At 40.1% G+C, this 22817-nt stretch overlaps 1 protein-coding gene across 4 annotated transcripts in view; it reads left to right on the top strand.

The window, feature by feature from the left end:
* Window positions 1-3023: 3023 nt before the first annotated feature.
* CENPE (centromere protein E) overlaps window positions 3024-22817 on the top strand; it is a 34381-nt gene continuing 14587 nt past the window's right edge. For 2 of the 4 annotated variants that reach the window (XM_084516638.1, XM_084516637.1), the window contains exons 1-25: window positions 3025-5007; window positions 5088-5179; window positions 5932-6021; window positions 6100-6218; window positions 7117-7236; window positions 8283-8364; window positions 8572-8639; window positions 8726-8797; window positions 9490-9541; window positions 10276-10363; window positions 10545-10671; window positions 11146-11265; window positions 12650-12808; window positions 13196-13340; window positions 13588-13685; window positions 13933-13989; window positions 14068-14235; window positions 16492-16566; window positions 16829-16957; window positions 17326-17460; window positions 18027-18204; window positions 18415-18509; window positions 19193-19507; window positions 20371-20682; window positions 20889-21047. In XM_084516638.1, the coding sequence (XP_084372764.1) occupies window positions 4952-5007; window positions 5088-5179; window positions 5932-6021; window positions 6100-6218; window positions 7117-7236; window positions 8283-8364; window positions 8572-8639; window positions 8726-8797; window positions 9490-9541; window positions 10276-10363; window positions 10545-10671; window positions 11146-11265; window positions 12650-12808; window positions 13196-13340; window positions 13588-13685; window positions 13933-13989; window positions 14068-14235; window positions 16492-16566; window positions 16829-16957; window positions 17326-17460; window positions 18027-18204; window positions 18415-18509; window positions 19193-19507; window positions 20371-20682; window positions 20889-21047 (3111 nt within the window). In that variant the 5' untranslated portion in view covers window positions 3025-4951. Of the gene's footprint in view, window positions 5008-5087; window positions 5180-5931; window positions 6022-6099; window positions 6219-7116; window positions 7237-8282; window positions 8365-8571; window positions 8640-8725; window positions 8798-9489; window positions 9542-10275; window positions 10364-10544; window positions 10672-11145; window positions 11266-12649; window positions 12809-13195; window positions 13341-13587; window positions 13686-13932; window positions 13990-14067; window positions 14236-16491; window positions 16567-16828; window positions 16958-17325; window positions 17461-18026; window positions 18205-18414; window positions 18510-19192; window positions 19508-20370; window positions 20683-20888; window positions 21048-22817 lie in introns of all 4 variants that reach the window. The other 2 variants (XM_084516639.1, XM_084516640.1) reach the window with 2 other exon arrangements.

Raw genomic sequence — 22817 nt, 5'->3', positions numbered from 1 at the left:
AATCCGAATCTTTCTATGGAGAGGAAAAAAATAATCAAATGGCTATTGCTCAGTGAAGCGTTACATCTTATGGCACATAAGTGGATGTTTTGTGATGAGTATAGTTCTTATTTAAACAAGTCCGTGATCCTTGTGATTGCACATAAATCTTCAGATGTGAGTCACTAATGTAACATGCTCTGTCTGAATCTGTAAACAAATGAATAAAAGCTCCATGATAGCAGGTGCTGACCAATATCCTCAACAACATGTCAGACTTTAGTATCAGGATGACTGTTTAATTGCTGCTAACTTATAGGAAAGTGAAAGACTGATCATACCACAGATCTATAAAACACCTAAGGAATATTTTCTTGCAGCTCTCCAGGTGAATCATAGAATGGCCTGGGTTGAAAAGGACCTTAAAGATCATCTAGTTTCAACCCCCCTGCCCTGGGCAGGGTTGCCAACCACTAGAGCAGGCTGCCCAGAGCCGCATCCAGCCTGGCCTTGAATGCCTCCAGGGATGAGGCATCCACAACCTCTCTGGGCAACCTGTGCCAGTGCCCTCTGAGTGAAAAACTTCCTCGTAACATCAACCTAAATCTCCCCTGTCTTAGATTAAAACCATTCCCCGTTGTCCTATCAGTATGACCAGTTTGCAAGGCAGTAGCGGGTGATGTGCTTCTCCAGGAGCCTCTGCTGGCTACCTAAGCCTCAGGGCTTAGGGACTTGGCTCCACCAGTCTATCTCCCTCTCACACTGCCTAATGCTCCTCAGCCTCTCCACCTCCTCCTTCAGGCCAGCCACTAGGCTGAGTAAATCATTCACCTGGTCGCATCTCGACACAGGTGTTGTCTCTGTCACCCTGCACTGCGAGGGCCAGGCTCTGGCACCTGTGCATTCGCATGTTTCTGTGGGACCTCTCTCTGTGTCTCCACACTTTGCTTGGCAAAAACCTTCCGCAGGGGTGCAGCCATGGCAAATCAGCAGGCTCGCTAGTACTCTCTACGGTAGCTTCCTTGCTAAAATTTGTGTCCTGTTTGTGGCACTCCCTAGGGACTGCTGTTGTACTGTCAGGTGTTGGCCGCCTCAGCGAGTGGCTGCAAAATGGCGGCAACGCCCGGTGGAAACGGCCTGCTGCTGCCGGCTCTGCCCGTACCTCGTCAGCCGCCCTCACGAGGGCTGCCGGGCCCTGGCGGCTCCCTCAGCTGCCTCGAGTGGCCTCAATGCTGGAGAAAAAGCCCTAAAAGAAAAAAAAATGCCCTGCCCGCCTCAATTCCCCGCTCCGGTGAAGTGTTCGACTGTGAGGGACACAAACGCTCCACTCTTCTTGAGAGCTCGTGACAGAAGCACGGTTGTAAGTAGTTCTTAGTTTGCCAGTTCAAGTGGTGAAATCCAAAGTCACCATCTTTACTAACCCTTGTCTGAAATGCTTGTGGGGGGATAGACCTTCTGGTTGTTTCCCAGCCTAAAAGTGGCAGGTGCTAGAACAGAGAAGCTGATGTTTGCCCTGTTGTTTGCAGCCCCCTTAGTCAAATTCTCAGAAGCAGAGGCTTTTCATTAGTACTGAAGCTGCCTGTCTAAAACAAAACTTTGTGTCTTAAGGACTACTTATTGGTCTATGTCAAATCCCGCACCCCCAAATGTACTGCGTGCTATTGTTTATTTTCCTAGCATTTTCACTGGGTGAGGCAGGCTTTGCAGTAGCTTAGCAGAAGTCCAGAACAGCACCAATTTAGTTCTGTTGTATGGTTTCAAAGGAAGGATAAACCTCAGAAGTTCTATTGCAATTCTTTACAGCTGATTGCTTATCTTCTGTGATTCTGAGAGCTTCTCTTTCTTCAGAAGTGGTTATTACTTGTTGTGCTCCAAGTGAGAAGGGGAGCTGACAAAATCTGGAGAACCTGGTTCCCCATGTCAGTCGTGTGCTCTCATCCTAGGTGTGGCAGGGCAAGTAAAGATAACGAAAGTATGGGTGCATGAAAGGTAAAGCTAGCTGCTTCTAGTACTTTTACAAGCCGTAAAATAAACTGAAGAGGGGGTATGACTTTCCTTCTGATTTCTCAATTCCAAGTACCCTGCGTTGCATGTTCCTTCACCAAATCTATGGACGTTGTGGGGGGGGCAGCACATAGGTGCACTGGTCCGGGATTTTACTGCAAGGTGAGTTATGGCCCAGGCAGCCAGCATAACCTCCCTGTTCTTTTCTTTGCTCTAGCCTTGAATTATTTTACCACAGGGAGGTGGAACTTCGCCTAGTTGTAAAACAGGTGTCAGAAGATGGTTACATGGTAAAACACAAATTTCCATTAGCTAAGTGAGGGGAAAAACATCTTTTGAGCTCCTCTGCACGTGATGGAATAAGGTGTTTTGTTTGTGAACCTTTCCAGCCAACCCCATGTTGAAGTTTAGTGTGACACCATTGCAGAAATGCATTTCCTTCCTCAGCCGTTCTCCGTGCAGACAACAAAGGGCTCTGGAGAGCTCCTCCTGCTCTCTGCTGCCATTGGACTGGTGACAATGTTCTGGTTCCGAAGCACTCGGTTGCATGTAGAAAGTGTTACTTTTATTAATCAGCTCACAGGCTTGTGGTATGAAATGAAAAATGGGGATAATAAAGGCAACATTATTTTCTTTCAGAAAGCAAATTTGCTTTTGCTAATGTTGGGACATTTGATTTAACTGTCACTGACTCCTGTAGTTACTCTTCCCATAAACCTGTTAAGTGAGTCAAAACCAGCTGACGTTACAGCAAAGTGTGCCTTACTTATCAAAATGACATGGGAAATATCTGCAAATGACTTGGCTTGGCATTTTAATATTAAAAATGAAGTAGAGATCAGCGTAACGTAATGAAGTGTTTCATGTTAGTAGAATTACTTTTTGGGGAGATAGCATTCATCCCTGGCTTCAAAAGCCAGCACGTAATGTTCACATGCTGGACCAGGAAGCTCCTTATTTGCTATGTACTATGAAGAGTTTTCAGTGTACTTTTTTTAAAAAAAAAAAAAAAAAACACTTTTCAGGAGACGATTTTGTGGTCTGTTTGCCTGAATTCCTGGCAAAATTCATCTAATCTGTGAAATATGTCAAAGTACTATGCCTGTAATGTCTCTAAAATCTATTTTTCCTTGAATGGATATTTGTCTTGGATAACCTTTTAATTGCAACTTTTCTACAACTTTATTTGTCTGTAGAAATAAAAAAAACCCTTTCCACCACAAAGTTGACTCTCAAAAGCTACAAATATCTTTCTGATCCTCTTGAACTGCATTTCAATTGCCATCTGATGTTTTGGGCTCCATAAGCCCCTCAGATGAGGCCACGTAAAACTGCCGTGAGATACCCACAGGCGGTATATGATTTACTGCAGTTGGATACAAGGATACACAGTCCCAAACTTTTAAATGGCTGTTCAGTACTCCTTTGTCAGGAGCACAGTTCTTCCAGAAAGTGCCTGGATTTATCAGCAAATCGTATAAAATCATATATAAGCTGAACGTGAAGCTATTTTCAGTTTAATGACTTATGCAAAGGCCAGATGTACTTCAGGACTGAAAACTTTCAACTTGAGGTTTCCTTGGAGCCTTCTCTTCCCCAGGCTGAACATCCCCAGCTCTCTCAGCCTGTCTTCACAGGAGAGCTGCTCCAGCCCTCTGATCGTTTTCATGGCCCTCCTCTGGACCTACACTAACAGCTCCACATCCTTCTCGTGCTGGTGGCCCCAGAGCTGGGTGCAGTGAATCCAACAGCTAGAAAGAGATGTGTTCCTTTAAACACCTCTTACAGGGAGCTTGCACTCTATTTGCACAGTTTGTTTGTGAAGCATCAGATAGATTGTGAACCTGGATTACCCACTCAGTGGGGAAACAGGGGAGTGTCCTGTCATCAAAAGGTATATAAACTGTGTTTTGGAACTAGAAGATGTGCTCTTTCCTGCTTGTGGGGCGCCTGCCATTGCAATCGTGAATAAATTACTACTTCACTGAGATCCTCGCCTGAGCCTAAGTTATTGGCTATGGAGTGTTTCTCACAGGACCACAGTCAGACACGTGTGGTTTGCCAGACAGTGAGGGAGCTGCGGGCTCCTTTACTGGTCCAACTGCTACGCCGTGGGCACCTCTGCTGGTACAGCCAGCAAAGGCCTTTGCTGTTCCGCCCCCTGCAAAACTACAACCTGAATGTGCCTTTTGACCCAGGCCTATTGGCCTTGAAAAGGAGATGGATATGCTTTTCTTCAATCCGGGAAGAGCGGGATAAAAAAGGCCTGAAGACCGAGTTGCTTGACAACTTAAAGCGAGACATATTGTTCAAAAGGAATGGGAAAATGGAGATTTGTATGTAATCAAGAAAAGGAGTGGAAAATGGAGACTCTTGAGTCGTGGAACTTGGAGGATTGTTTGGTACCTTTTCTGATCGTGAATAGGTATAGGTGTACTCGAGTGTACTAAGTCACGGAACTTAGAGGATTGTTTTGTTACCTTTCCTGATTGTACGTATGTATAGGCATACTCGGGTTTAGTATGTAAAGCAATGTTCTGTATATTTAGAATGTTTGATGTTTGTGTGTGCGTGTTGGTAAAGCGTAGACTCCCCGCACACCCAGCGCTGTTTACTTCCTTTTATACTTTTTAGAAATATTTGTTTCATAAATATTACAAAATTCAGATTGAGTTGAGACCCCATTTATAACAAGATCGGAAAGGCTCCGATTCCTCAAACGCTTCTGTAATAGGCACTTCAGAACCTATTTACACCGCGTTAACGCCTCAACGAGCGGGCTCGCGCCTGGCGGGCGGCCATTCCGCGCCCCCTGCCTCCCCTCAGCCGCCTTCCGCGTCCCCGCCCCCACGGGCGCCATCCTTCCCCGTCAGCGAGCGGCGCGGGCCAATCAGCAGCGGCCTCGGGCCCAGTTCAAACTGCGGCGGCGGTCGGGGAGAGCTCCTGGGGCTGCTGAGGCGCCGCGGGGATGGCTGACGAAGGGGCCGTTACCGTCTGCGTGCGGCTGCGGCCGCTCCTCGCCAGGTGAGGGCGAGGGCGAGGGGCTGGGCGGCGTGGGGGTGCGGGTGGAGCTGGTGAGCTTAGCGGGGTGCTTTGTCTCGTAGGGAGAGCGCTCTGGGGGACGAGGCGGCGCCTCACTGGAGGAGCGAGGGGAACACGGTCTCAGAAGTGAGCGGTGCCCGAGCCTTCAGCTACGGTGAGTGTGTGGGAAGGAGCAGCTGGGGCTGACGCGGGCCTGCGGGATGCACGGCCGGAGTGCGCGCTGACACTGCTTGCCGTGGCGTTGGCAGCATCGCAGCTCTCTCGTGGTGCTTCTCCCGGCCTCGTAATGCCTCAGGGCTTGTGTCTGCGGTGTTTGTGTGGCAGTGCTGGCCAGGAATTCTCCTTTGGGAATCAGCGTCCTGCTCTCAGGGCCTTTTGCTGTGCTGGTCTGCACTGCAGAGTGTTGTTGGAGCTCTGTTGGTATGGAAGTGAGGTGGAAGATGCCCTCTGTAGCGCTCCCATCTCAGGGACAAGTGGCTGTGCTGAGCCCAGAGCATTGGGGAGACGTGCACGTGAGATCCTCTTGCTTGAAGCATCTTCCTGCTGATCCACCGTGCTGCCTCCAGACACAATTTTTCCAAGTCTTGCCAGGTTTACAGTCCTGATATATAGATTGGCCTTAACCGTTTTTAGGGTTGAATGGGACGACTGCATCTGACATTCTTAGTTCCTTTGAGGCTCTGTTGTCTTTGCATCGTCGCTTTTGGTGTTGAGTTTAATCTTTTGTTCCTGAAGTCTGGCACAGTAGTGACACAACTGTGTTTTATGTTTAAATTATCCTATGAAGACTCTGTCCATGATACAATAATTGAAGCCAGCATTGCTGAATAAGATGACAGCTTGTTTTTGATTTGCAGTGCTATGTTCTTACGTGCTTTCTTTTCTTTTTTCTTTTTATTTTTTAAGATCGTGTCTTTCACTCAAGTGACAACACACAGCAATTATACGAAGGTGTAGCTGTTCCAATTATACAATCAGCCGTGCAAGGATACAACGGTAGGTTTTACAATTGTGTTTTAATCCTATTTGTAATGCAGTTTGGAAATAGTCAGTAAGACTTAATCATCTTCCTAGGCACAATCTTTGCTTATGGACAGACCTCCTCAGGGAAGACGTACACCATGATGGGGAACAAAGAGTCTGTAGGCGTTATTCCTAAGGCAGTCCAACACGTCTTCAAACTTATCTGTGAGGTGAGTAACTCCATGAAATTGAGGTGACTGAAAGGACTAGCGATATTTTGGAATGTTAAAGGAAAACTACTTTTAGCATTAAGGAGTTTGTGAAGAAAACAAACAGTTTATATTGGAGGATATGTTGCACTCACTTTGCTAAGCTTGCAGAGATGCCATTGGTTTTGAAAAGTAAAAAAAAGTGAAATAGTTGGAATCAAATCAGTAACAAAACAGTTGCTTTTAAGCTTGCCAATACGTGACACTTGAATCACAAGCTTAGGCAAGGGGATGTGCAGCTTTCTTCTTTGTTTTTCTATTTTAAAACTTAGCTACGAAATACTAACAATATTAATGACATCAAGGAGAAAGTACAAACTGAAACGTTATTTGCAGAGTATTTGCTTCTGCCTTGAGTATTTCGGGTTACCAATATTGGTTATGTGAAATGTTCTCTGTTCCTTTGAGGTGCAGAATACCTTAGGGTCTACAAAAGCATTTAAAGCCAAGTAATTAAAAAAAAAAAAAGTAACTAAATTTTCTGTGGTGCTGTAGCCTAGTGTGTGGCCTTTCCTAGCAAAGTAGGTCCGAGAGAGAAGTCAAGCTACGCCAAGAATAGAAAAAAGAATTAAATATGGAAAGGGGAGTTGAATTGACCTATTGTCACACTTCTGTAGACCAATTAATTTGCTTTTATGACTTAATAAACGTGACACAGCATTAATGCAGCTGGAAGGAGATGGAACAGAAGGAAATGCATCTGTATTTTTAGAATCTCACATGCAAAGGGCAAAGAAGTCTGTGGAATGGTATCCAAGCATATAGCTTTGAGTTCAGAGTACTGTAATTAAAAGGTGTTCGTTGTTTAGTCTGATCTAATTTGCTTAATATTGTTTTCATTTCCTCTTGCGATCATTAGATTCCAGACAGAGAATTCTTGTTAAGAGTTTCCTACATGGAAATCTACAATGAAACCATTACGGATTTGCTTTGTGATATCAGGAAAAAGAAGCCTCTAGGAATTCGTGAGGATGTTAATGTGAGTGGATATTATGTTAATGTAAGAAGACATAACAATTTCATCTGCTTGAGGGGAAAAAAATCTTTGACGCATCTAGGTGAAAACATTTCCTCATCAAACTGTAATTGTTATATTCAAAGACAGCAGAAAGGCACTTTATGTAATAGAACAGCAAGAGTGAAGCTGGGCTTGCTGTTGCTGACTTATCTTTATAAGTGTTTATAAAATGTAGACTTCATTCTTGACGTTTTCCAAGAGAGTGTATTTTATTTAACAAAAACAGTGAATACTTGGGATTTTTCTAGCTAGTGGAACTACAAACATGATATTGATTCCCTAGCTCAGTGCGTTAGAAGTCTTCAGAAGATAGATAGATGCTATTAAAGCAGCTCTGCATGTCATCCACAAAGTGGATAGAATTTTCTTCTACTGTAATTGCAGAAAAGTTATCAGAGTGGTACTATCCAGTAAAATAATCTGTAGGGAAAAATAAAATAATGCTATCGTTATGTTCTTGATATCAAGCTTTGTGACAAACTGTTTTTGTTTTTTAATTATTTGGATCAATGCTTTTAGAATCTGGGAAGAGCGGAGACGTATAAGCTCCATGATTATGGCCTTAAAACACTTCCAGATATATCTTTCTGGACCTGTTCTGAGGGAATCTCCCTTACCAATGTAATTTTTAGGATGGTTGCTGGAGCTCTGGTTTTTGTCTCTTCAGGTTATAGTACTGTTATAGGTCTAAATATAGGTTATACTGTTATATAGGTTATAAATATATATGTAAATATAGGTTATATTATATATAAATATATGTAAATATATTACATATAAATATATGTAAATATAGGTTATACTGTTATAGGTCTAAATTTTCCTCTCTTTTTCAAGAGGCAAACTAATGCAAAAATACATTCAACTAATCTCACTTCCCTTTAAAAGTACAGTCATAATTCTTGGTAATGTTACCTTAATGTATTCAAGTGAAGTATAAATTTCAGTAAGTTATTTATTACTGGTTTTTACCTTTTTTTGTTTGTTTGTTTGTTTGTTTGTTTAAGAGAAATACATTTGTAGAAGACCTGATTGAAGAGGTGGTTGTTTCCCCACAAGAAGTTATGGAATGGATCAGGAAAGGAGAAAGTAAGTTGTTTAACCCATGTCAGCTGATGTTTTAGGAAAGTATTGAATTGTATACATCTAGAATCGCGAGTGTCTTTGAGATAATATTCAGAAATTGCTGCTTGCGAGCTTAAAGGCTGTCCTTGTCTTTTATCTCCAGTTTATTGGGTTGTATTTCTGTTTCTGAAATACACGTGTAGAAGTATTTCTAATACTCTTTTTTGACAGAAAATCGCCATTATGGGGAAACAAAAATGAATGAACACAGCAGCCGTTCTCACACCATCTTCAGAATGGTAAAAGCCTTTTCCTATGAGAAGGTTGTTTTGTTTTTTGTTAAATATTTGAAGTGACAAAAGCTTATTGTGCCTGCTTCTGCTAGATAATTGAAAGCCGAGAACGAAGTGACCTTGCAAATGCAAACTGTGATGGAGCAGTGATGGTGTCGCACTTGGTAAGAAGTACTCTAAGAAGTTGTTAAGTAGGCATTTAAGCAGGGAGTTTACTGTTCCAGCTTGCCTGTGAGAAAAATGTTATTTTAGAACGACATTGCAAGCATGTTTTGTTGTTAATTTCTATCAGATGCTTCTTGGACATAAATCATGCTTCTGATCATCTGTATAGACGGAGACTACTGGGGCGTTATCTGGAGGATATCCTCCCAGCAGAGGGAATGTTGGTGTGGTTAGAGTTCCTAGACAATACATGCTGGACTGAGGAGTGTGATGTCCTCCCCAGGAGCGTAAGGGACTATTGTCAGCGTGTGTCCACATATTTGTCAAACATAGCTTACCCTCTGAGTGTTCCTGATCACTGACAAACCCAGTGAAATAATTCTGAAGTAGCAAACGTTAAAGCTTCTACTAATAGAGTTTCTATGAAGAAAAATTCTATATAGGAATTCTATTCTATTAATAGAGTTCCTATGACCTTATTTGATCTCCTTAGGCACTTTGAAAATATTTTTTTGAAATGTTGTGGAGTTGCGTATCTCTTCCAGTAATGAGAGAGCAATTGTTTGTTTTTTTCCTATTTCTTCCCAAAGCATAGCTATATTTTAAATCTGTGCTAAGAATTTCATAGAATTAAGAGGATCTAAAATTAAATTACCCCCAGCACTAATCCGTGAAACGTTTAATGTTGCAGAACTTGGTAGATCTGGCAGGCAGTGAGAGAGCTAGTCAAACAGGATCTGAAGGTGAGTGTTGAATGAAGTGCTCCTTATGACAATTTCTGTTCTCTAAGGTTTAATGAGAGGCTGTGATGGAAAGGAAGCTCCTATCCATGTGATGTTGTTATTTCTAAGTAATGTATCTTCCACTTGGCAGGTGAGGATCTGCTCAGGAAAATAACAAAAGTTGTAAAGTGCAGACAATTGTGTAGTTACATGGCTTTTCTGGGACGGCAGGTCCAGCAAAAGTTGTAGGCTGTACTAATATAATGAAGATGAATAATCTGTAGTAAAGGAATCATTAGAAGCTCATACGGACTATTAATAAATATATAAAGCTGAAGAGTAAGTAGATAGCTCACTGTGTTAACAATCAGGCTTAGTTAAAAAGACAGCATGAAGAACAAAAATGCCTTTATTAAAGAAAATAAATCATAATCTGAGAATAACACGTTAATATCCTCTCTTAAAAGGTGTGAGTACCCTGCAAGTTGAATCTAAGATTGGTTTGGTACACTTAGATTCTATTGTGTTTTTTTTTTTTTTTTTTTAAATTAATGCTAATTTGTGATAGACTTTGATTCATTTGGGTTATTCTAAAAGACTTGATACGGGGTGCTGCGTTGTCACAGTGCATTTTGGTACTGGAGATTTAACTCTGGAGAACCCCTCTGAGCATAACATAACACAACACCTTGACATGTTGAATAAAACAACATTTAGATACATCTTCAAGAAATAAAATAGTGTGTAATACCTAGGTGTCCGACTGAAAGAAGGCTGCAATATAAATCGGAGTTTGTTCATTCTGGGCCAAGTTATCAAAAAGCTTTGTGACGACCCTTCTGGGTAAGTGCTTGTGTTGACATACCTCTTTTTGGACAAGTCACTGATAAATTAAGTAGTTAAATCTCTTTAGACATCAAATAGTATTCTATATAGCTCTCCTAAATGTTCTGTCACCTTAAGACAATAGTGTTTTTTCATAGAAAAATGACTTTTTAAATCTGTTTTCTTACTTTCCCCTCAGTTTCATAAATTACAGAGACAGCAAGCTGACTCGAATTCTACAGAACTCTCTTGGAGGAAATGCTAAGACGGTTATTATTTGTACGATCACTCCTGTTTCTTTTGATGAAACACTCAGTACTCTTCAGGTAAACCTTCTTGCCTGTTGTCAAGCATCATTCTGCCTCTAGACTTCAATATTGATGGCTTGGGGTGGGGGGAAAAATGTGACGGGCAGGGGTCTTTAGTCACTGGAACCTTCTAAAGGTCCTCTGCACTTGGGACATGAAATGTGTCTATTTTGTACTCTGCGTGTTCTCTCGGTCCCATTGTTGTACTAGTTTGGCTAGCTAGAGCTTTTTGGCAGTCTGACAACGTTTTAGACAGCTTCTACAAGAAGAGAGGGTAAATGAACTAGTGATGAACTTTAGGCAGGATTGTCTTCCTTTTGGTGCTCTCTAGGTCTTTATATTGAAAACTAATTAGGTGTGGTTTTGCTTAAGCACTCTTTTCTGTCATTCAACTGTTCCCTTCTCTCTGTTGGGAAATAAGAGAGAAAATACGTCTCTTGATGCATTTGTTCTTTAACCGTTGTTGGTGAGAGATGATGGTTGCTCTTCCAGTTTGCCAATACAGCCAAAGGAATGAAGAATACTCCAAAAGTCAATGAAGTTCTTAATGATGATGCCCTCCTGAAGAGATATCGCAAAGAAATTCTGGATTTGAAAAAGCAGCTGGAGGAAGTATGTAATAAATACAGTAAAATTTATAGTTTATATGTGCCTGTGTGCATATATAGTGTGTGTGTGTATATATGTACGTGTGCGTACTTTTGTATATTTACAGTGGTAGCTCTTTGGAAACTGTTTTAAACCAAGACCAGTTAAATCTGGAGGGGTGGGGAAACCCTTTAAGCTGGTAATTGTTGCTTATATTCAGAGAATACAAATTGAAAACAAAGCGAAAGGTAAAGCAATTGATAATGACCAGTGTATCTGGGTGAAAGCTAACGCTAAATGAGGCCAACTGACGAATGTTTTTGTAGGTGAGAGAGTTTAAGAAACTTATCGTGCCTCATAGTACACTTCAATAGTGCTACAAATGAAAGCAATAATTAACTGACGCTCAGTAACCTCCTGTATTATAATTTAAGGTTCCAAATGGATTATTTCCTCCTTCCTAACTGATGTTCAGCCTAAGCTGCAGCTGTGTAAGATCAGTGGCAAAGTCTGTCGTGTATATGTTGAAGATATGTTTTAAAAGTGGATGACTTGAGACTTCCCACCATACAGTGTAGTCTCATTCATCTTGCTCAAAACAAACAAACAACAAACAAAATAGCCAATACAGTGTTGATGAGAATCCTGCAGGTGTTGTAAGAGAATGCATCATAATGTGTAAAGCGTGGGAAAATCGTAACTTAGACATGATGCATCTTTTGATTTAAATCAAAGCAATATTTTGGGGGGGGGGCAAGAAGAGTTATAGAAAAAGATTAAGGAAAAATTCGGCTTAAAAAAATGAATTTGAAGTATAGATTTCCACCTAGTGGTATGCTTGTTCTGTTATAACATTACGTAGTCAGGAAAGTACTTCTGTTGAGTCCAGAAGAGGTTATTAGGAAATTGCGTGTATTCATCTCTAAATACTTAATTATCCCAAGATAACTAAGCTGTCAAATAACTAGTTACTGCAATGCAGTTGCTTTACAACAGAATAAATGATCAGTACCCCAAATTTTGAGACATTGCTTGCATTAGAGAAGCATATTGTTATGTGACAATTAAATCATAGCTATGAAAGAGCTTCAGGCTCTGTAGAAAGGTGAGCTTAAACTGTTATATTTGAAAGCATGCTTTCTCTGTCTCTATGTTTTAAATTCCTAGAGAAGTCTGTAGCTATATTGTTTTGCTTTTCTAAATACTTGCACATACAGACTTCAGATACTAAGTCTATGGGTAAATTGTGGACTAAATTGTCAGTTGCTTTCTTAAAGACTAGAGACAGCTCTTCCAGGCTTAGAAGAATATATGTACGTGGTGTCATCTTTAATTACTAATAATACCTTATCTCTTGTACCAGTAGTTTATACTCTTTATGTCAATATGATTGATCTTTTTATGGAAGGTGTCTCTGAAGACTCAACTTCACGCGGTGGAAAAAGATCAACTGGCCCAGTTGCTGGAAGAAAAAAATTCTCTTCAGAAAGTGCAGGAGGATAGGATACGAAACTTAACTGAGATGCTGGTGACTTCTGCCTCGTTTTCAGCAAAACAGGATATTAAAGTAAGAGCAGCTGTTACAGATCTTGTTTGTTAAATCTTACATAGAGTCGTTGTGAAAATGAAGAATAAGTTTGAGTTATGCAGTCCTGAGACTTCACTTTCAGTATGCCCCAACCAATTTTAAGTGTTTGTGCTCAATTTTCACACTTTTAAGGAATAACGTCTTAAATAACTTGTGAGTAAGCGTTCATTCAATTTTGAACAAGACTTTTGCTTACAAATAATCGTGCTGTAGTTCAGTTTTGAAGAAACTGCAAAGCAGAAGATACTGTAGGTTAGCCTGCAGGACTGTTGTAGCAGTAACTTATACAACATCTACTCTCTACGTAGTGCTTAGATCACCATTTTCTATAAATAAAATTTTAAAATGAATATTTTTTTTTTTAAGGCCAAGAAAAGAAGAAGAGTTACATGGGCTCCTGGTAAAATAAACCAGAAGAATGTGAATTATTTTGAAGACTTTGAAAAAACGGAATTGACTGAAACAAAAAAAATGAAAGCGTCCCTGTCTTTCCTACCAGATGGAGAGGGTTGTAAGTATCTTTGTGGGGCGGAAGGAGAACAAGAAAATTCTGCAAGGCAGCTTTGAAATGAAGACCTGAAAATGAGGAATAATCCCTTGCTTATAAATCTAAATGTATAGATTCAGAAATGTTACTCACTGTGCTACATCACTGCCATTGAATGATTATTTCTGATGCGATGAAATCTTTGACAGAACTCTTGATGTCTAGTTTAAAATGTACTCTCACTCTATTTCTAACTCATCTTCCTTTTCAGCTACGTTTTCTGAGAGTTCTGAAAATGACAACCAATGTTTAACTCTTCCCGATCAAATTTCGGATACAGAGTGGACTCCTGGACCTAACATGAACTGGGTAACTTCATAATCTCTTCAGTTGGCCTTACATGGTGTCTACACATTCCATGCTTCTCAGTAAGGTCAGCCTTACCCTTCTTTAGGGCATCGACGATCTGTTTGAAGTTGTGGGATGTTTTTGTGGAGAATGGGCTAGTGAGCTTTGGTATTTAAACAGGACTAGCAGTGAAAAGACAAGCAACAAGGAATATAATAAATTTGCTTCGGCTTGTACATCAGTTAACTAGAAGTGATTCTCTTTCTAGACTCTGAAATTCTTTGAAGAATCTACGCAACGCTGTGAAGTTTCAACACTAGAAAAGGTAAGCCTGTCCATTACTGTCTTAAAAATAAGACCAAAATCCCAATAAGCTCTCCTCAAGTTTGTTGTCTTTTTTTAGGACCTTGCTGTAAGTGAAGTCAATGTCCTACAAGCTAACTTCGATAAACTCGTATTAGAAAATGAACAGCTGAAATTAGAAATAAATGAAATGAAGGAGAAACTGAAGGAAAAGATGGAAATCGAAGAATTTGAAACTCTGGAAAAGCAAACACAAAAAGAGCATGAGGTAAGGTGCACTGAAATACAGATAGATAAGAATTCTGTATGCTCAATTTTTTGGAAGAGTTAAGTCAGTATACATCTACTTGGATGTTTATTCACAGGTGGTGCTAAGTTGCGCTCAACAGCAGAATGAAAGAATCCAGGATTTGAAATGCGCTTAGTGTAAAACTCGTATTTAAACTTTGAATGTTATTTAAATTCATATTTCATTTTTGAATTTTAACTAGAGGAAGTCTAGTTAAACACACGTATATATTTGTGTGTATCCACACTATATTTTTTGTGCGCATGTATATGTAATACATGAATGGTCTAGATTTCTGCAAGAGGTTCTCCCTTTCCAATGTGTAATAAACGCGCTGTTACTAAATAGGCTATGGAGTATTTTGAAGTTAGTGAAGTATGGCTTAATAAGCATACTCGTTTCTTGTACAGGACAGTTCAGTGAGTTACAAAGATCAGAGCTATGTCAGCATTAACCTTAAACATTGTTTAACTCGGTCATAGCGTGAATGATGATGTCTGTAAAAGGAAAAAATAAAAGCTGTTTTGTGCCACAAAGTCAGAACATTCTGTCTAGTGGATAATATGAGATAGGACATGCAGACTTCCAGTTCCTTTCACCTCCTCGTGCTTTTTGTGGACATATCTTTTTTTGTCCAAATGTCTGTTTTCTTTCTATGCTCTAATTCTGTTACAAGTAATACATACATCTATTTAGGCATTACGTTCTAGTTGCCCAAGGGCTAGTCTGTCAAATAAGTTACAGAAGGAGAAGAGACATTTGAGGTATTGAGACATGGGTGTACTTTGTTCCATTTCTTACTGTTGAGGGATTTTTGGAACAGCAAAGATCCCACGGCTTGCTGCAGCTGAGCAAACCAAGTCCCCATGACAGTGTTCCCACACTGCCCAATTGAGGAATTCAGACAAATATTGTTGCCAGTAGCTGGCTTCAAGGACAAGGTCTACGTGACTGCTAATCACAAGGGGGTTGTTTTCTTGCAGGTGGGGTTGTTTTCTTGTAGCTGTTTGTCTGAGTGCTTTTGACCAATAATCTTGTGTGAGACACTCTCCTCCCGTTTAAGTTCCCTAGAAAAGTCAGGCTATTCGGGTAATAAAATGGAGCATGATCTGACCCTACTGGTGTCTGTCATGTCTTCGGCCGTTCTTCCTGCAACATCTTACCTAATACCTTTTCCAGAAGGAGCTGATTCTTTGCTGTGTTGGCTGCAGACTGGTTGCACGCCCTAGGCTGTTTCATATCCTCTTACCATGATGCTAAGGTTGAACTGAAGTTGCATCCTTTCGCCCTGTTTCAGGTTACAATTTAACAGCCTCACCTGTTATTTGTGTTCCCCACAAAAATGTATAGGTATATTCTGAAGCCAACATTGAACAAATCCTGTTAGAATTGTCCCTGAAAAATTGTCCCTGTGTGTCTAATGACAAATAGTCTAAAGTACCTTAAGTTGCAAGAACTGCTTTTTGAATAAATCATACCTTCAGATCCGTATCTGAAGATAGTCCCTAAAATGTAAGCATTTGACACCTGTGTAGCAAAGTAATTACAGCACAAGTGACAGGTCACCTCCTTTGCTGAGCAGATTTGGCTGAAATCATCAATTTCAGCCGGCAGACACACAGAGGTAAACTCTACTGTGAATAATGACAGGAAGTGACTTTTAACAGGTAGTTTGGTGCTATTTCTACAGCTCTCCTCTGACCTGAAAATTACAGGTTAGGTTTCCTCCTCCCTATGCTTGTAGCTTTTCTCTGTAGTCTTCTACTTGTGCCTCCTTTCAGAGGATGCAACTTGAACGTGTTTCTGGCTTGCTTACTTCACCTCAGCTCTGACACTTCCTAATTCTTGTCACTGAATAGATTGCATTAGATAGCTGCACTGTGTTGTAAAAAGCTGCTTAACGTGACCAATCTGAAGTTTCGTACCTTACAGATTTGTGCATGAAATGGCTTTGATCACATTGCTTTCACTTCTTGAGCTGTTTAAAATTAAGTTGGACTTGAATTGTTTCAGTTTGCTGGGAAGCCGAAATGGAGCTTTGCATCTTATCTATCAGTTTGAAAGGGTGCAGCAGCTTGCTTTGTACCTGTTTAAATACATAGATATGGTTTGCTGACTAACAGGAAAGAAAACATAAGGTAGACCTTGCTTATTTTCATGGCGATGGCAGCTGATAGCATTGGTTGTGGTTGCTTTCTAACCTCCTCTGCAATTTTGCTTCAATTTGCTCCACAGACAGAACTAATGCATGAAGTTACCAGCCTAAAGAATGTAGTTTCAAATGTGGAAGCGCACAATGTAGAACTTGAGGTGAGTCTGTCTCAAGCTTGCATGCAGTAAGACATTGGAACGTTGTTTGGTTTGTGTTGGTTATACTCTTACCTACTATGGACAGTCTAGACTTACAGGGCTCTGGTTAGTCTTACCAGCTGTAAAGGGGATATTTATAAACTCAACCTTACATAATAAGCGTTACTAAGTTTTCTGTTAGATTTCTACCTGAAGAAAAAAAAAAATGGAACTAGGTTTTCCCTTTTTTTTTTTTTTTTCCCTTTTCTCCTGTACCTTTTAGGCAGAAATAAGCTCCAAATTGGAACAGCTGAAAGAGAAAGAGAACAAAATAAAGACGTTACAGAATCGTGTGGAAGAATTGCAGAAAGCAGGAGTGGAAAAAAAGGACGCGTCTGTTTCAGCTGTAAATGTGAGTTTTCTTCTGGGGTTGCGAGGCTATGTTGGATGATACTTTGTTGGGTATGGGTTAAATATAATTATAGCTTTAGTTTAGTTGAAATCTGCTTGCAAGCGAATTAGCTATTTTTTGAAGCTTAAAACACTGGCTACATCAACAGTTCTCCTGCAAGAAGCTTATTTTATACAGCAATGCTCTGGTGAAGTAAAGCTATGGGAAAGGTTGCACTTCACTCCATCTAAAAGGAACAGCAGAAGGACAGAGCTCAGATAATGAACCATGTTCACAAAGTCTCTTCTGTACTTTAACTGTATTCTGATGATCAAGTTTGCTTTGTTATGGCCTGTTTTAGCTTTTTTATTATTTTTCCTCTCTTTCAGAGAGATTTCGGTCAACTGCTTGAGGAAGTTCAACAGTTGACCAAATCCCTCTTAGATAGTGAAGCTATAGCCTTGGATGCCAAAAAAGAGTCGTCTTTTCTCAGAACTGAAAATTTGGAGCTGAAGGAGAAAATGGCAAGTATTTGTTAAACCACTTTTGTTTCTGTACCAAATACGGTTGAGGTACTGTTGTCTTACAATCAGTAAATACAAGATTTGGCTAGTGACTCGTGCTCCAAGTGATGTTTTCACTCTGGAACTCGTGGAAAAGAGGTCCTAGGAGAAAGATGAAAAGATACTAGAGGCTTGTTGTGCAGGAGTAAGTGTGCAGTCTATCAGTATGGAGAGAATAAAGCAATAGTGTTTGGGGAGTTCCTGGGAGAGAAGACTCCAAGTCTGATTTTTCCCAGGGAATAAACCAGTGAGATGAATGCAGGAAAGTGGGGTGGACCGTGCTTTGAGCTTTGACGGAGTAAAAATGAAATGGGGAAAGCGGTTATGGTTCAGCCTCTAATGTAAGGCACGTTTTGGTTAGCACTCTAACAGGAATTAAGTTCTTTAACTGCGACTTCTGTTGTATTGATCATGATCCAAGTTGTTCAGGGCAACAACAGGAAATGTGATGGGATGCAGTGTTTAACTGTTAAGCAAGTAGGCTTGGATTTTGTGTGTGAACTGCACGTTGTTTTGTCTTCCTGAAGAATGAACTCTCAAGTAATTACAAGCAAATGCAAAAGGATGTGCAACTCTATCAAAGTCAAATAGAAGCGGGAAAAGCCAGCTACAAAAAGATGGAAGCTGACTTGCAGAAAGAATTGCAGTCTGTATTTCAAGAAAACACAAGGTTAACTTCGCTGATGGAGGGTAAAGTTCCAAAAGGTACTGTTCGGTTTGAGTTGGTGCTCTCTTCCCATCCCTTGCCCCTTCTCCCTTTCCCCACTGAGGTGGGTGGTAGGGAAGATTTTGGCTCTAATGTTTTCTAGACTTTAATGTCTATGACGTTCAGGGTGCATTATGCCTCTTCTGCTTAGTTTAAAACCTGCTTTTCTACCCTCACACTTTCTAACCAAAAATTGTTCATTTTTCTAGATTTGCTTTCTGTTGTGGAGCTGGAAAAAAAGGCATCTGATATAAAAGCGGAGCTAGAAAAAGCATTGGAAGAGAATGCACTCCTACAAAAACAAGTAAATGAGCTACCAGAATTTCAGTCTCTACCAAATAGTGTTGAGATGCAGCAGAGAGAGCTAAACAAAAAAAATTCTGGAGCTGGGCTTCCTTACGTGTTCTTTATATTGTGCTTCCTGAGTTACACATTAGAATATCACACATGAGAATCTAATAGGCCTCTTAAAGACAAAAGTAGTCTTGAATCAAATAACATGAAATTCTTCAAAAAAAAAAAAAAAAGCCATTAAGGTGCTTTCCCTCAGGTATCTGATATTTGCATTCAAGAAAAATATCAAAGATCACATGCTGAGTCATAAAGTCTGCTATAACTAATTAATGTAAATTTCTAATAACTAATGTAAATTTCTAGTACAAAGCTTGCTTATTTGCCTTGCTATAGCTAGGAGTATTAATCCATTCCTAGCTCAGATATATTAAAAAAAAAAAAGTTTTAAATATCTAAAAAAAAATAATTAGTTTGTCTTTTTGAACCCAATGGGGCTTACCATCATCCCTGTTGTTCAAAGATTTGTTTGGGTTTTATTTTGTTGGGGGAGAGTCTGAAGTCTAGCACCATACTGTGCTCTGTGTTTTGCCTATGTTTGTTTCCAAAGCCTGCATATGGACACGTTTTGGTTTTCTCATTATATAGTTGTGATAAATACTGACTTAGAAACGCTGTTGATGTTTTCTTTTGTAGACTCTCGAAAAATGTGAGGAGCTACGCTTACTAGAACTGGAAAGAGAAAAGCTGCTCTCTGAGGCAGCTGATAATGAAGTTAAACTGAAGTGTATGACTGAAGAAATTGGAAAACTGAAAGAAGACCTAGCAGATGCACAGCTTAAGTATGAGAACTGCGATCAGGAATATGTAGCACTTAAACAGCTGCATGAAGAACTAGAACTAAAATACGTAGCTGCGTCGGAGAACAGCGAACAAATGAAACTCCAAATAGAACATCTATCTAAAGAAGCAGAAGAGTCTGAAACAGCCTTGGACGATGTGAAATCGGAGGTCAGTGTCATCTCGATCCTTTAGACATGTAAGATGCAAAGAGTTCTTCCGTAGTATGAAAATCACTTCTCCAAGTGATCTTGAATGTATAAATAAGATTGCAGCTGAAATTCTTGTAGTGTTAGTGGATATTACTTGTTCTTTGCCAGATGTGCAGTCACAGGCTTATGCATCAAAACGGTCCTTCATGGGGAAAGAAACATATAGTTTACAGCAGGCTGTGTTCTTCTGTTCTCTAGTTCTAATTCTTCTTTTCCCATTCTTAAGTTTATTTATAGGGCAAATCGTATTTAAGTTTATTATTCAAATGTTATTTATTATGAAAATATATTTTGAATATCTAGCTACGACTCTCTGAAATCGTAGAAACAAAGGTTTCTCCTCAGGGAACCGTTTAGGATTCTGCTTTAAAAGAAACAAAAGGGCAGATCTTTCAAACCAGAGAAAACCACTGCATTAATTGGGGAATATAAAGGTGGGGGGGAGGAACATCCTTTAGAACAAAAGGAAACTAAAGCTGTGTGTATTTCTGATGAGCCTTTTGGTAGTGCTATTGCTGTCATGATCAGCTACAGATTTGATTGCTTCCTAAGCTAGGCCACAGTGTCACGTGTGTTGTGTTTTAGCAAGGCTTTTCCTGCTAGGGAGAAACCATCAGAAGGTTTCCAGAAACAGATGCTTATTTAACGGGGGCCAGAATGTAAGTGGAGGCTTAAAGTGAAACAGCGAAACTTCTGTTCTTTTGCTGAAGAGTGAGAGGATGCTATCATTTCTAAGTTACTGTGAGTCTGTGAAAACATGTATGTAACGTGCTGTTTCGCATGACAATGAAAGCGTCTGGTCTTTCCCTTTACAAACCAAAGCTCTCTAACAAAATGAAAGAATTGGAAAAAAAGACAGCAGAGCACGAGCATCTTCTTGGTGTCAGAGAGGATCTTATGCAGACTCAGCAGAAGCTAAATGAAATGGAACAATTAAAAGAGCAAGAGAAGATTATGGAATCGAGATTGGAGGCCAAGGATTCAGAGTTACAGGCAGTTCTTCAAGAGCTTCGTGGATGTCGGGAAGAAATAAAAGCTCTCACTCAGGAAAGAGATGACCTGAAACAAAGAGAGGAGTCTCTCCAAGCTGAGAAAGACCAGCTCAGTGAAGATATCAAGGACACTGTTTCAATGGTAGGAATTCTGCCTTTATTGAAGTGGACCGTACATGTTAAGGGGAAAAGAATATAAGAATGGTTATAAACAATATTGAAATACATAGGGGATTAGGAGAGTGGAGTTTTTTGTGGAGCTTTTTGTTTTTATTCAAGGAGTCCTTAGTAATGTGGCAAAATACCTCAAGCTTCTCTCTTGTGGATTTTCTTCCTTTTATTCTAAAGAACATTTTAGCGCATGACGAACTGAGAAACGCACAGAGTTCTTTGAAGCAGTCCCAGGAAACTGTTAAGAAATTGGAGAAAAGCCTTTCTGAAAAAGAGTCTCAGATGCTGAGTGTTGAGGAGACGCTAAGGAAAACCATCAGTGACCTTGAAAGACAGGTGAGGTGATATATCATCATTCAAAACTTGTATTGGAAAATGCTTTGAACAAGTGTGAAAATAAGCCTGGTTAACATCCCTGCAGTCTCTGCTGCTTGCCCTTAAATTTCTACACCTTTGGCAGAAAGCGTGTGACAAAGGTGTACTGTCTGATCCAAGCCTTCCCAGCTTGATGCTCTACAGAGAGGTCAGCATCTGCTGATGTACACTAATAAATCTGTGCTTAACTGGCGTGTTCCAGAGCTGCCGACCTGAGTGGTGGCATTAGATGACAAAGGGAAGAAGAGACGAGTTGCCATAAGCTTTATGGTTTGTAACACTCAGGTCCCAGTGAGAAGAAGTCTAGCAAGTGGTTGTAAATGGCAGCTGAGCTCCAAGCACAGAGCAGAAAGCTGATCCCATGTCTTTACGCTTGGGTACAACAACTCGCAAGGAAGGGTGCTGAGAATATTTTCTTGTGCGGTTGCTTCAGGGGCAATTTCTTTGTCAGGACAACCTGTAAAACATGAGACTGGACTTTAGCCTGCAGTAAGTATTTCAGCTGCCAAACCCAGTAAGTCAGCGGTCATTAATTCAGTATTTGCACGGTTGGTGTTTTTTTTTTTGAGTGGCTGCATAAAAATAAGTGAAGAGATCCTCTCTTATTTGGCTTCTTCCTCCCAGACATTTTCTAAATAAAATGTAGCTAGTTGCAGAAGAGATTGCTGAAAAAGTTGAAGTTTAAAACAGGTGACAGAAAGGCCAAAGGTCGTTCCGTTTTTTTTTCCTGTTTTAATTACAGCAGTTTAATACTAGAAATGCTGTAGAAGGAGGGAGGAATCAATTTTTTTGTATTTAAGAAAGTAGTTCAGAGAAAGAAGGTCAACTCCTGAAAGTGCAAGAGGCGTTGAAGGAAACAACTGAGCTGAAGCAGAAGGTCAGATGTAGTTCTGCAAATTAAATAAGATTTCTATCAAGGTTGGGCAGCCCATGGCCTCTGCAGACTTCAGGTCGAAAGGGTTCAATAAATGTAGTAATAAAGCTTAATTAAAAGCTTTTCCTTTTTTTTCCTGTGTTGCTTTTCAAAAGAAAGCCATAAAAATGGAGGCAGTGAAAAGACGACCGAATTGCAATTTGACCTGTAAGCTACAACCCTTTATAACAAAACATGCATCAGTACTAAAGGGTAGAACGTTAGACATCAATGCTGCTATTTGACTTCAATTTATTTTAAGTCTTAATTTTTTTAACGTTTCTCTAATAGCATGCTGTCTTTCAGCTATGTGACTCTGCAGATACTTAAGCAACTAAATGGCAGTTTAGTGCAGCAAGTTAAAGAACAAGCTGTTTATAAACTTAGTGTCTGCTTGCTTTCATATCTGAAGCTACTGGGTCTTTAAAAAAAACCAAACATGAATGCTTGTTAGAATCAAGCCTGTCTGCTGCAGATACAGTAATGGAGTTGTTTTTGTAGAATTATAGTGGATTGTAAATTTTTACACACTTCTGCCAGTGAGATAATCAAACTTCAGTGCTTCTAACTTTTAAGCAAAATTGTTGTCATCCTTTGCTTTCTACCTTAGTAAACTAACGGGCATGTCTTCTATAAAATGATCCCGTTATAAGAACGCCTGTAGATAATGCTTGTGAAATGTGATCCAGTAGCAACTTTTCTTATATCAGCCTGGTTACTGGGACACAAAAAAATAGCATGGTAATGTTTTTTCCAAACTAACAAAATTATTTCCACCTGTGCTGGAAATGATCAGCAGTATTAATAACAGGTATTTG

The sequence above is a fragment of the Aythya ferina genome (assembly GCF_964211825.1).
Source record: "Aythya ferina genome assembly, chromosome: 4".
NCBI lineage: Eukaryota > Metazoa > Chordata > Aves > Anseriformes > Anatidae > Aythya > Aythya ferina.
Note: the sequence above shows the minus strand (reverse complement) of the source record. Positions and strands in the feature narration are given on the sequence as shown.